The sequence below is a fragment of the Gymnodraco acuticeps genome, unplaced genomic scaffold (assembly GCF_902827175.1).
Source record: "Gymnodraco acuticeps unplaced genomic scaffold, fGymAcu1.1, whole genome shotgun sequence".
Classification (NCBI taxonomy): Eukaryota; Metazoa; Chordata; class Actinopteri; order Perciformes; family Bathydraconidae; genus Gymnodraco; species Gymnodraco acuticeps.
In genome coordinates, this window is record NW_022990949.1 from 489,568 (window position 1) to 504,407 (window position 14,840).

At 38.9% G+C, this 14,840-nt stretch overlaps 1 protein-coding gene across 1 annotated transcript in view; it reads left to right on the plus strand.

Moving 5' to 3' along the window:
- fhod3a (formin homology 2 domain containing 3a) overlaps positions 1 to 14,840 on the plus strand; it is a 61,111-nt gene that overhangs the window by 21,055 nt on the left and 25,216 nt on the right. The window contains 7 exon segments of the mRNA XM_034235050.1: positions 5,609 to 5,676; positions 6,476 to 6,581; positions 11,496 to 11,590; positions 12,129 to 12,240; positions 12,408 to 12,502; positions 13,107 to 13,250; positions 13,429 to 13,661. Of these exon segments, the coding sequence (XP_034090941.1) occupies positions 5,609 to 5,676; positions 6,476 to 6,581; positions 11,496 to 11,590; positions 12,129 to 12,240; positions 12,408 to 12,502; positions 13,107 to 13,250; positions 13,429 to 13,661 (853 nt within the window).

Here is a 14,840-nt window from a genome sequence, read left to right on the forward strand (position 1 = left end):
TCTGTTGTTTTTACACTTCTTATGATCCTTTGGGAAATTAGGCTCAACATCTCAGCTAAACACTTGCAAAGAAGCATCACCTGTCTTAACGTCCCGTATATGTATTTATATTTTGCAAGTTAGATAAAGTGCGGGAGCCTATTACCAACGTTTGAAGAAGTTGTATATCTCCTACCCATCTCCCTTTTGAAAAACATGTTAGGTGGTTTCTTCGTAGTACTAGAAAGTGAATTTGGAAGTGATAAAACAGGCTATTTGATCTTTTACTTTTACTTCCAAGATTGTAGAACAACATGAATTAAGCGTCTGTAACCTCAAGTTATTATTATACCCTAACTTCCTCAGCAGAGAAACTGCATGTTAAGATAACCTTGCAATGGCTTCAATAGTCTTCTTCATTAGCCCTTTCATTTCTAAATGCATTTGAGTCAGTTGCATGTTTATTTAAACCTGCGATAACACATTCCTTGACCACTAGGGAGCAGTGAAAACATGCTATAAATACAGCTGAGCATGCATACCATCTCCCTCAGGTTTATATGGAGAACATGTTAGCAAACAGTGGCACAATCAGAAAAATACTACGCAACATTAGCATTCATTTCAAGTTGGGCCAGATCAATGTAAGTCCAACAGTCTGTTGCTTTTATTTCTGTATAGTCTTTAATAGCTAGAGATAAATAGAGTATCTGGCTCTTTAGCTGCTTAATTCCCTTCCATTTCCGCTATTTGTAATAATCTGTTTTCCATTTGTTGATGGGCAGATTGTGTACTCCAGGTTTTAAGAGCTTTTTAAAAAACAAGCTGCTGCTGTGGCCAACAATTACGCTCTGAAATACAGAAAATACACAAACATACTGTAGGTTTTTGATGCTTATGAATGACTTTAATAAGCTCATGTTGAATGCCAAACAGATAATCAAAATGTTCTTCTCAGCCTGCAGACTCTCACCTTCACACCACTATTTCTGTAACCAGGTTGACTTCAAGAAACTTCTGCTGAGCTGAGCTATTGTTCGATCTCCGGGATTAAACATAGTAGTAGTAGTAGACTGTTGGTTCCATTTACTGAGGCCAACTAATCAGAATTAGACTTCAATCAATTAAATAACTTTGCGATTTAGCATCGATATGTCGCAGCAGTTCAAATAAGTACTGTGCAGTTCTGAGTATAACTGCTGTGGAGTAGGCCTGCTGTAGCCTGAGATGGCCCGTGTGTTTTCCTGTGTGGAGATGGTGCAGTAAATGTTGAGGGATTAGTCGAAGCTGAAGGGTCACAACACTAAGCTCATTATGGCGGGAGGAGAAGGAGGGATCTGACCATTCCTGAACGAACTAGCAGACAACCTCGGCCCTGGGGAAAACCCTCTCACACACACACACACACACACACACACACACACACACACACACACACACACACACACACACACACACACACACACACACACACACACACACACACACACACACACGCTAATGCAAATACGGGTTCTGCCACTGTTTTTACTCTATATTCTGAAACAAATGCATTTGCTCTCTTCTTTTCTGGAGGGATTTTAAACTCTAAAAGAATGATAAATGAATACAATAATTGAATACATGCACAATAGACATCTTTTCATATTTCTTGGGTCCTCACACAGTGTTTCGGATGTGATAAACCCTATGAAGCTCCCACAGTAACTGGACTCCATGTCCCCATAAAGCTCTAATTATAGAAAAAGCCGGGGCCCCTGGGAGAGGCTCTTTAACTTATGGAGAATAGACACTTAGTGTACAGTTCATAGGTTGTGTGTGTTGTTAAATATCATCAAAGCCATATGGACCAAGAGGTTTGTTTGATAATAAGTTTAAAACAGGAACAAGTGGATTCATAATTCTGCTGGTTGATTTTGCCCCCGCTTTAAGAAAATGTAATATTTAAAGACGGACATATTGCAGTGCATGTGAGGTCATGGATAGAACTGCAATTCCTCCAAAACAAAACAGTAAAACTCCAAGCGAACCTATAAAGAAAATGTGCCTTTCTGTCTTTCCTTCATCTGTCTGTCTGCTCTCAGTGAACACACACAGAGGCTAACACTCTCTCATATACACAAACACACACGCACTATACACAAGCTGCGTACAAACCACAATGACACATCCCAGTGAGTGTTTCAGCTTTTCTTGTGACAATAATAAAATCAAGGGCCAGGAAAAAAGGAGAATGACCAGCAAGACACGTTGACAGGCAAATCCTCACTTCGAAAACCTCCCATCTTTTCTCAGATTTGACTAATCTCTCTCTTAGACCCGAAGATGGCACCTTCTTTACAGGGCTCAGCAATCATGCAAATCATGCAAATCATTTGAGTAGACAACTGGTGAAAAAAGAATGAAACGCATACTTTTTCTGAAGCTGATAATGGAAGTAGCTTAAGAGAGAACCATCTCGCTTCCTTTTCACATGTTAAAGGTTGCACATGTGAAGATAGGGCACTCACAAGAAATGCTGGTAAAGTTGATGAGCTGAAATTAGTATTTAAATTAGCCTGGAAACAGGAGTTTAGTTGTCAGCTAACTCCAGATGTATTTACTTCATAACTTAAATACTTTGTTTTTATTTGATAACTAAAAAAACATTTGTTAAGAGGCAAACAAATGGACTTTAGGCAAGTAAAAAAAAAACTCACACCAAATGATGATGTGTTATCTTCCTAGTTTGTGTTTGGTTTGTTATTTCAGTCTCCCTCTGGAGAAATGCAGAGTTGTTAGGCCAAGCTGTTTGGCCCAGAAGTTGAAGGTGAGAGTCATTTGTTTGAATTATTTCCAGCTTGAAAGCACCATCGCTCCAGACACACAGCGTTAAGACAGCTGGAGCCTTTTGTGCCAATGGGAAATTGGACCATTGATTATTTAGCGTGTCAAACTCTGATGACTCTGGAGCAGAGGGGTAATTATGTTGACAAGACTTTATTAGCCACCATCAAGTGACTACACAGTATCGCCATGGCAAACTTAAAGTTGGCATGGATGTGAGACTGTTTTTCGCTGTGCAAAAAACATCTTTTCATGTCAGCAATTTAAAAGAAATGGTATCAACAAATTAAGACATTTGGTTCAAGAAATTCTGTTAAAGAAGGGGACCTCAACCAATAGGCAGAGTACATGAATTGTCTCTTAAGATATTATAGAGATGGTACATTCTTACATAAAACTATGTGAGTGTGTGGAACCATTTCATATTTCATGTTTACATTTGCTGAACATTAAAGAATTGTTGAATTCCAAAATTGTGTTCACTGAACTTTTGATTTAGTGTGTGTTTACATTGTAGATGGTTGTCCCTGTACAATCTAGCTAATAATAATACCCACCTTGTCACACCTGACTGCATCACCAGCAGCAGGCTACACCATAATGAATCGCTTATCGCTACTGCTGACATGACCCTGATGGGCAGCAGACGTTTTGCTAAAGGTTACTCTGACAGCACCTGATAAAGACCATGAACATTACACGAGACCGACTGAACGTTGACCTTGAAGGGCCGAGTGTTCCTCGAATCACTGAGAGGCCACTTCATTTCCAGGGAATACTAGACAAACGAGAATAAGGAAAATGCAACAATTGTTTGTTTACCCAAATGAGGGGTCGATTATATATTCATTGTTTTTTTTAAGTGGTTCTGTAATCAAAAGGTTAAGGGGAAAAGTGAATTGAACAGGTTTTTCTCTGTGCCACAAAGTGATTATGCTTAAATGACCCCTGTCATATTGATTTTGTTTATATCAGCCGGCTCAGAAAAGGTTACAAATTCCAAAGTTTTATTTCAAATACATGGCAGGAAACATATTTAGTTTGTGTATCTTTGGAAGGGGAGTTCCATGTCACCTCTGCCTCAATTACCCAGAAGCTTTTGGCCTCAATCATACCCTTTCCTTTCCTTTCCTTGCCTTTCCTTTCCTTTCCTTTCTTTTTCAATCCTTTACTTCCTTTTTCTTTCCTGACCTGTCTTGCCATTTCATTTCCTTTCCTTATATTCCCTTTATTAAGTCCACATCTTTCATGCCTACTAGTATCTATACATATTATTCCCTCTATTTTCCTGCTATTATACCTATTTGTGAGAATCACTCGTTTCCTCCCACTGACACTCATCACCAGCTGCCCCTAGGCTCTAATGATGTGGTTCATTTGATTATCTCTGCTGTAGACTACCATGATGTATTTCATGAATGCTGCTGCTGAACTCACAAAAAGCGTCCCGCAGATGGAGAAACAGAAAGGCTGGTAATTTGTAGTCTTTGTGCGTAATGATAATGATGTTGATCTTGTGTTAGCCTCGTCTAGCTTAGCGATGGTTCCCACTTAGCTACAGACAGCAGGCCCTTACCTCTGTAGACTTTTAACCCCTCCCTGATGGAGTGAAGATATATCATCAACATACAATCTCTGGTTTACACACACAGTCTCCCAGCCCCATCTGACACAGACCTGCACACAGTTCATACACACAAATGGACAGTATGGACACAGACTCTGGGTTTAATGCACTTAATATAAAATATGTGTTTCTGTCCGATCATTGTAGTGGTATACTATGTACATGCAAATAATAGTACTATTTGTACAGCAGTACAGCCTCAAAAACGTTATTGCACATTATTTTCAAAAATATGTATTATGTTTCACATGAAAGGTATATTTTTTTAATTGTAAAGCCCCCGTACGTATATATATGGATACACAGATATACACTCGGGACACTAAGGATTCCACAGTAAGACAAAGTGAATTGATGCGTGCCCAACACCAGGCAACTTGAAAGCTTGTATTGAAACTTGTGGTTTTAATTAATGCATTTTCAGATTAAATATCAACAGCAAAATATACCCACACCTTTGCTCCTACTAGAATTATGTTGATTCTAATGGTGTCAGGGTAATACATACTTTATATAGGATAGGGTCGTAGAAATATATATTAAACTCGCTATTTAATGCAATGCTACCATAGGAGATATGAAAGTACACAGACTTTTATGGCCCTGTAGTTTGATAGAAGTCTATTAATGATGTCTTGTGGTCATGTATAGAAATAATAAGGCTAAATATCAGATGTGATGGTGTTAGAGCTCGTTGGTTCTGAGTGCTTTCCATGTCGTGACCTGAATACCTCACCGTTGAAGCCCGGCCAGCAGCTCATTAACATTCCAATACAGCTCTAATCACCACTGCAATGTGTGTGTGTTTGTGCATGTGTGTGTGTTTGTTATAAAGAGAGAAACCATGCAAAGTGTGTGATGAAGTGCCTGCCTCAGGTGATCAGAGCTGAGCGGTGCGATTGGTTCCATCTACCTCCGGCCTTCCTCTGCATATCAAACTATTGCGCAAGTCTTGCACAGCTGAGACTCATTTCACTTCCAAGTTTTATTGACTTAGTCATGACTCATGAGACATATGAGGATTGTGTGAGATGAAAGGTGCACACGGAAAGGAACAATACAAACAGATTATGTAAAAAACACTTGCTTAAAATAATGGGGAAACAGTTTTTTTACATGAGCTTTTTATTCCTGTTTGTTGAAAATGACCACTCCCTTGTCTCTCTCTCCCTCCAGAAAGACTGTATAACTCCAATGGACGTGACTTGAGAAGGGCCCTGTTCTCTCTAAAGCAGATCTTTCAGGTAACACGCATATTTCACATGCAATTACTGTCCGTTTGTTGTTGCAGAATACAGTTAGTTATTGTGGCCACCATGCGCCTCCCTGATGACAGGGATCTCCATCAACGTGGCGTTTCTCTCCCTGTGTGTGTGTATATATGTGGGTGTGTGTAGGCCTTTGTGTGTGGGGTGTATTTGTACTCTGTGTTTGTGTGAATCTTTATTTTAAGATGAGAGGAGTGAGCCACATAAAACACCATGTGCTTTTTCTGGAACACAAAAGATCACAAGAATACCGAACTATAACAAAAATAAATAAATAGCAATGCAAGTGCTTGCTAATGCAGCATTTAAGTACAATTATTACATTTGCAAACACTTAAATTCACCTCCAAAAATGTTCATTTTTTCACGAGACAACAGCATAAAATATCTTGTCAGTTCAATTAAAACATCTATCTCTTCTCTTTGTCGTTCCATTGCTGCAGCTTGGTTAAAACAATTTAAGAAAAGGCAGTTTTCTCCCAGATTCCATGCTTATTGTTTACCCTAGACACATGGCAGTCTAAATTGACAAATTGCTAAACACATGTGGAGTGTATGTATCAGCTGTTCTGGGGAATGAAACATTGATGTACTGTTGTCTTTAGTCCTAGCACTGACACCATGTGGTAACAAAAGAGAATACAACCTGCATTTTCTAAAAATAGATTACAATTGTGAGTTTTAGGAGGGATTTTGTGTGATTCTCAAAGTATAAAACCAGTGTTTACTGTGCTTACTTGTCCGATGCTTTCTTTTCCCCCCTGTTTTACTCCAGGATGACAAAGACCTGGTCCATGAGTTTGTGATGGCCGAAGGTCTGACCTGTCTCATCAAAGTGGGCGCAGAAGCTGATCAGAACTACCAGAACTACATATTGAGAGGTAAAGTTTCCCTGCCTCTTTGATAACTGTAATCTGATACAGTTTTACAAGTATGAATAATGACAGTTATGGTAAAACATATTTAAATGATTGTTGGGTAAAGGCATGAAAAAAAGCAAAGAATACACAAATATAATCAGAAAAACCTGAATGCATCAGCAGATTTTCCATCTTAAAAAATCAACATAAATGTTTACTTGTACTAAACATTAACAAAGGTTTGCAAACCATTTTTTAACAGAATTTGATTTTGAGTGTGGAAGTACAGCTCTTCTCTCTATCTCAGTCTTTCTTTCCCACATCCTTCCTGTCTCTGTCTAACTCTCGCTTAAACATCCTCCTTTGTCTCTTTACTGTCTCTCTTTTTAGAAATACATACAGCATTGTATACAGTTAATTAAAGCTTAAGTGTGTCATATGTCAAATAATAACAAGAATAAACGATTCAAAGTGAAATAATAAAATGTGTGAAACATAAAAATATGGATTACTTACTAAGAGAGGCCTTTGCTTCCTTTTTCACACTTAACCACATTTGTGAACAATCATAATATCACGAGAGCTGATGATTTGATCAAATAAGTTGAAGATAGAAAGCTATAAGAACAACTATAATAATAATAGTAAAAAAAAGAAACTTTTATGATGAGAGAATGAGATATCTACATAACATATCTAGGGAAAAAAACGAGTTATTTCTCCAGTCATTGTTCAATATTTGTTTTAAATTAAATGTCCCTGATCAGAATGCCATATGGTCGAATAGCTCTCTCTACTAGCTGTTTCTCATTACTGGCAGGCAGTCCTTCCATAAAACGAATAACCCAGTATCTAGGTTATTCGCAGATGTGTCTTACAGTAGGTTAGGGTTGATTTGATTTTGCAGGATCGCTTTGTAACTTTTCCCCGTCGTGTCCGATGTGAAGATCTTGGCATAACAATCTCTTACAGTAGCAACACGTACACTATATAGACAAACGTATTGAATTCAGGTGTTTCATTCAGTCCCTTGCCAGTTGGAATGCATGTTTCAATGCCAAAGGGTTTAACGGGAAGTCCAATAATTCAAGATAAAACTTTCATGTTCAAATATGTGGTTGAGGAGGATTGGAGCAAAGTGTCTCTGTTCTTCTCTTGTTCACTGTGTGTGAGCTGAACTCTGTCTTCACAGAAACTTTAGTGCAACATTTGGTGTCCGTGTTTGAACAGGAAACTAGGGTGTGTGCTATTTTAGAAAGTTTTTTTTTTTTAGCACTAAGCTCAAAGCTCATTCAGTGAGATGGGAATACTTTCATAACAATACAAGTGACGGTTTCTGTTTATATATTAATTTAAAATGTTTGTTTCTCATAACGATTCAGGATTTGCATTATTATCCTGGGTTTATTTCATAGTTCAGAGTTTTCCATTTATTACACTTACGAACTTTTCAAATAATTTGCACCAAAGTGGTGTGGTCTGTATCAGCAAATAGTAGAACTGTCCATTTAAAAACTTGTAGGAAATCCCCCAAGATCCCTGAAATAAAAATCTGAACTAAAGAAATTCAACAAAATGTCTCTGAATGTTAGTCAGGTCAGTTCACATATTAATACCTATACATTGACACTTTATATGAACCAAACGCAAGCAAGATCAGATGGTAATGTAACTTTTAATAATAAGACACAGACAATCAGTACTCTATAATAAACAAGGTCAATAATAACTCAATTTCTCTATTACATCTACTGTGTAAAATAGTTATATTTCCAATACAGTTCAAAGCAGCTGACACTTAGAAACATAAATTAATCAGATATTAATTTGATTAAACAACATTTTGCAAAAAGTTTATAATTATTACCGACAGTTGTTAAGGCACCTAAACACTGTTTTAAAATCAGCTTTTCTCCATCGAAGTAGGAACAAATTAAGTAAACATTGAAATTAGGTTTAATTTGTTGTTACTAAGGTAGAGATTTTTGTCCCTGTGGTTGATCAGCTTTGTTCATTGGTTTATTCAATAGGTTAAAATAAAAGTCAAGCAAATGTTAAAATTGTGTTGACAAAATGATAACAGTCAAAGTTACGAAAATAGCCTTGAACAAAGCTTTTGAAAGCCCCTTGAGAACCAGTCAACTAGAAATATTCAACGTCTCTAGTCAAAGATCTTTAGAACTGCAGAAAATAAGGAAAAAACTTTGCCAAGTATACCATAATCTTCGCCATCGTCGTCGTTACCGTCATCTCCGTCGTCGTTACAGTTGTCTCCGTTGTCGCCCTCGTCCTCGTCCTCCATCTCCTGAATCAGAATGCCGTAGGGTCGAATAGCTCTCTCTGCTATCCATTCCTCCTCCCAGGCAGGCGTTCCTTCATCAACAGGAATCAGCCAGTAGTCAGATCTTCGGCATACCTCTCTTCTTTCAGGATTGATTCGATTTTGCAGGATCACTTTGTAGCTTTTCCCCGTCTTCTTTGATTGGAAGGTCTTGGCATACAGCTCATTCTCAGCAACATGTATGTCTGGTGTTGAGTAGATTCCTCTTCCATATAAAGCTCTATCTCCAGCCTTGTAGTGACTGTTGATGATGCCTCTGGCTCCATCTGAGCTCGTCCCATGGTAGGAGACCGGCCACTCTCCAGCTACAGAGTGACTCCTCCATCCGTCTGGGCCCAACCAGGAGTCTCCATCTGGATATTTGCCTCTGACCTTCAACGCCATGCGGTACCAACCATTGGGGCGCTCGTAAGGCTCGTCACCTCTCATGCACACAGCAAAGTCAGAGAGATCAGTGAAGTCGCGGTCATACTGCGGGTCAAAAAAGTATTTCTCATCGATGAACAATTCATTCTCAACCTGTTGTTTCACCAAGATTTGTCGGAGGTGAAAGTCCTCAAGAGACAAAATATTTGCTCTTGTCTTGTTTGTTTTGTTGTCATAGGGTTTAACCACCTGTCCAAGAATGGAAGATAAAACTTCCATTCTCAAATTTGAGTCCAAATACATGGTTGAGCAAAATAAAAGTTCCACTCTTCTTCTCTTGCTCTGTGTTTGTAGGCTCTGTTGGTCCACTGCGCTTGTCACAAAAACTTTTATTTAACAGGTGAGATGTCTCTTTCACTTTCAATGCAAGGGTTGAATGTAATACGATCCAGGCTGTGCTTTGACAGCAACAGCTGGGACAGTCTATGACTCAAAAGCAGCTGAGTTTCCTCTCAAAGAGCACGTTTGTGTGAGTGTATTTATAACCAGTTAACACAGTTAGTGCCTTAACTTTAAACACACTTTTACTTAAAGAAACCACAGAGACCATTGGATTTATCCACCTGTAGGATGCTCGTCAATCAGACAAGTGTTAGTCGGACGTACACTTGTCTCTTACCTTTTCCAATAATATCTTTCAAATGCTGTATTGCAAGGCTTCTTACCTACTAGTATAGGATACTCAGTATTATAATGTAAAGAAACACACCACACTCACTTCTAAATCTATTTATACAAGTATTACTTAGACAACCCTCCTATGAGATACAAAAAAGCCTGAATCACTACTACATATCAAAGTACATTTTTTTGTATTCTACTTTCTGACTAAGCTGCATATCCAGCTTGTGAATTGCCCCAGGCTCTCATTAGTCTTCATTCGTAGACATTTGTTTTGTTTTACCAACTTCCAGAAATCCACTTTAGGTTGTTTCATTTAAAAAGAAGTTTCTACTCTCTACGGTTTCATAGTTGTGAGGCCTCAGCAGCTTCTTTGCACCTCCGGCCGGTATCTGCCCTCTGCTCCTTCTGTCCACATGTAAAAGTGTGTCTTGAATTTGAGGCCAAATGCAAAGTAGAGAAAGATTGAAGCACAGTTGCTCCCTGCTTCTCTCGCTCATATTGAGTATGAATTCAGTCCACCTGCCACAGAAACTAAGATTTAACATATTTTGAAATTAGATCTGAGGATTTCCCTCTTACCTTGACTCATGCTTTCTGTGTAACGCAATCTGCAGTGTGCTTTGACCCACAGCAACAGCTGACATCTAAAACGGGGACTTCAGTGTTGCTTTATTGACTTTCATTCAATTATTTCTCAAATGTGGGAACTGCTGTTGTTTGATGATGAGTGCTACCCACTTCCTCTAGTCACAGTCTTTACTATAGTAAAAGTAGAAATACCACAACATTACATGACTCCATTACAATTAAATGACTTTTTGTCTTTGTTTTACAGAAGTGTTATTAGCTTAATGTACTCAAGTATTAAAATACTTTCTTTTTATCGTATATTCTTCATTAATGTACAAGCAGGTTGAGGTGTAACTTTATGCACTATTGAGTATTCTAGTGTTTCACAATACGACCTAATTCAAAGCTGTTAATGTTTTGTCTGTAAACTCCTTCCTGCAAAGTGTTGGTAGCTAGATGTCAGATGCATTGAGTAAAAATGACAATATATCCTCTCAAATCAGACAAAATAGAATTGTATAGCATATTTGACTAAAACAGAATACATAATTGTATTCATACAAAGTACTTATACTTAATATACCTTGTTGCTTTCCATTTTTGATAATCCTAAACTGTGTATAGCTTCTGAAAACATAAATATTGAGTACTGCGTGGTCTGCTAATTCTTAGTAGGAAAGGTCAAACACATGTCGACTCATGTATATATAAAACAAACGTAATGCTCTTTTCTGCAATGGGAACATCTTTCAGAAACGATACCAACTTAGTCTGAAAACAATTTACTTTCCAAATCTCTTTCATTTTCTTCTCTGAAGCTTATGAGAGGAAAGTCCCTTTCTCCCCCTGATATTAATAGCAACTGTACATAATGCTGTAGGCTCTAATGTTTCCACTCAGTGTGCTTGGTTTGTCATTCTATTTCTGTCACGAGCCTCTAACTTTTAGTTTTGTTTTCTTTCCCTTCTCCTCAGCTTTGGGGCAGATCATGCTGTATGTGGACGGGATGAACGGTGTCATCGCGCACGCTGAGACAATCCAGTGGCTATACACTCTTGTTGGCTCAAAGGTACAGCTGAGCATACACACAATAAATCCCCCCAAAAACCACCACACACTCTGAGCGGCCCATTTATCGTTTTGCAAGCATTATTTTTGTTATTTAAACCCAGAAAAACATACATGCTTTTTCTTATAACATGTCTTTAATTTTATTTGCTTTCAATACAAAGATATGACAGCACATATACGACACATAAACTCCCTATCATTAAACTATTTGTGGAATTACATCTACATCGAGTCATCTAAACTAAAGCACACGTAACATGGACTTCATTGTTAATGTATAGGGTCTAACAAACATGTAAACAACATAATATTCACAAATATAGATTAAGCATTATTTGAACAAATTAAGATGGACCGTTTTATTTGTGTATATAATTTTAATTCTGGCCTAGAAGCCCATAAATAAGAAGGACTTAAAGATGGCTTGTGATGCGAACATAGGAACAAATAACAGATTTTTAACAGGCTGGTCCACATAATGCATACATCTTTTTGTATGTGTGTCGGTTTTTAACTTCCTATTCCCCCCACTCTAGTTCCGTCTGGTGGTGAAAACAACTCTGAAGCTGTTGTTGGTGTTAGTGGAATACTCCGAGTCCAACGCCCCACTGCTGATAGATGCCATCACCTCTGTGGAGACCAAGAGAGGTAAAAATAAAACAACATCGGACCAGCTGCTGATCCATTTACTCTCAGTCATTGTTCTGTGAGCTTATGTCATTTTTTCTGGACAAGATGGACCTACTGTATAGGAAGGGGTGGTTGGTTAGACACAAAGCTATTCATGTTTTTGTTTCTAATGCAAACGTTTCCAGGATGCAAGTCGTGGTCCAATACTATGGAGATCTTGCAAGAGAAGGATGGAGTGGACACGGAGCTGCTGGTGTACGCCATGACCCTCATCAATAAGGTGTCAATGTCTATACTGAATGTTTATGTACTTTTTATCATCATTTTGAACTACTCTATATAACTCTGATATGACCACCGATACTATAAAATATGCTTTTCCTTTGCTATTTCCTTATAAATGAAAAGGTTTGTAGTTGTATTCTTCAGTCATGCACAAAATGTCCAATATCAGTGGTAGTGTTTCAGGGAGTTTTCCCATCATGACAGATATCAAATAAATATAATAAGTGCATTGTTTCTGAAACGGCGACACAAACAACACCGTTTGGCTCTCGTCTCATTACAAGGTGGAGCATTCAATGTGGATTCTAGTAGACTTTAGATTGCAGTTTATTGTGAAAGTTTATCTCTGGACAAAGTCAATTGTTGGCACTGTTACTATTTCTCTTTATTTAGCTTACTCGTCTAAAGTTAAATTAGAAAGATCACCAATTTAATGTCCTTGAAGTTCCTGAAACAAAACATATTGAGCTTTGAACAGAACCGTGACTGGGATAATTTGTACACCCCTTCTGAATATGCAATATTTCAACAAATAGCTGCCAGAAGGTTCCAAAACCTCTGATACAATTCGACTCATCGGTCTCCTTTTCTTCTTGTAGACGCTGGCTGCACTGCCTGATCAGGACTCATTTTACGACATGGTGGATGGTCTTGAGGAACAGGGCATAGACACAGTGTCCCAAAGACATCTGGGCCGGAGAGGAACTGATCTGGATTTGGTTGAGCAGCTCAACATCTATGAGGTTTGTAAAACACTTAGTCAAAAGATAACAGGGAAAATATTGCAAGCTGATATTTGCCTTTCATTAAAGATCAGATACCAGCCAGTGAGTGCTGCTTACGTCCAGTATTTCTAATGAATTTATAGCACATTTGGTTCATCCTAAAGTTCTGAAGCACCCTTTATGACTCCCGCTTCAGATGACCCTACGGCATGAAGACGGGGACGATGACAGCCAGCCTCCACCAATGGGACGCCAGGACCGCCGACGAGTCAGCCTTGGGGGCGGGGACAAAAAGCACGGCCTGGAGAGGAGGCGGAGCCGCAGGGCCTCTCTGGGGCGATCAGGCCACGCCTCCCCCTGCAGCCCCGCGTCCCCACAGAGAGGCCTGCAGTCAGTCTATGGACAGAGAGCCGAGGACATGAGCGAGAGGTGAGATAAGGCTCACAAGTAAAAGTGCAACTTAAAGGTCACCTATTATGCAAAATCCACTTTTTCATGTCTTTTATACATCAACATGTGTCCCCTCTGTGTAAAGAGATTCTGAACGTTTCAGGAAAAAAGATTCTCTCTCTTTTTGTCCTGATCCATTTCAATAAAAACCTGTCTGAAAATGAGCTGATCAGATTTTGGCCACTTTATGATGTCGTCACGATTTTTTGGCTTGTGTAACCATTAGCCAATCACCAACCAAGGTAACCCTCCCCCACCTTATCACCTGAATCTGCTCCTAGAGCACCACTGTGTTTTTTGTAACCAAATCTCTCTCAGAGGGGCGTGGGGAGGGGCTCCTTATTTTCATCTGAAGTAACAGACAGAGAATCAGCACTTTTGAAACAGGGCTGAAACAGAGGGGATTATGGGATGCTGCAATGATCTGTTTGGTGTTTGGAGCCAAACACGTCAGAGACATGTTTTGTATATATCTGAGACCTATAATATATGGATGAAAAACAGTATAATAGGGGACCTTTAAGAAAGTGTCAGTAGGTGTTTGTTTCACAAGGTATAAACAAAGATTGATGCCAAATATTTAGTGATCACCTGTTACCTGAGCCCAAGGATGCAGTTCTGACTGTCTGTACCGAATCATTCTGCTCCAGAGCACTTTCAGGTTTCCTTCAATCCATGTAAGTCCAGATGTCTCTGCAAAAAAGGCCAGCAGCTGTGACCTTATGCTTAATTCCCACTACCGCTGCTCCTCACCTAACAGCTCCCTGGTCACATAAAAAACTCTTGAGTGTTCTTTTAACTCTATTTATTAAACACTTGTTCAGATAAAAGAAAAAGTTATCCCCAGCTGCACTAGCCTTTCGGGGATTGCAATAATACAAGCTTACACGTTATTAAACCAGCACAGGCTTATTTCAGTGCTGTGTGTGCGCACCAAAAAGAGAATGAGGAGCTGGCTGTAGCTGGACTCAGGTAAATCTTTGTTACTCTCTATGTCCTCCCTTCATCTCTTTATCCTGTCAGTGTGTAACGTTACATAAGCAGATTAGGTCCCCTGCTTTAGCTCATATTATTCAATTCAACATCCCAAAGCACAGAACGATACAACAATAACAGAAAAGTCTCTTGCATATTGTTCATTGAATGGGGTGATGGGTG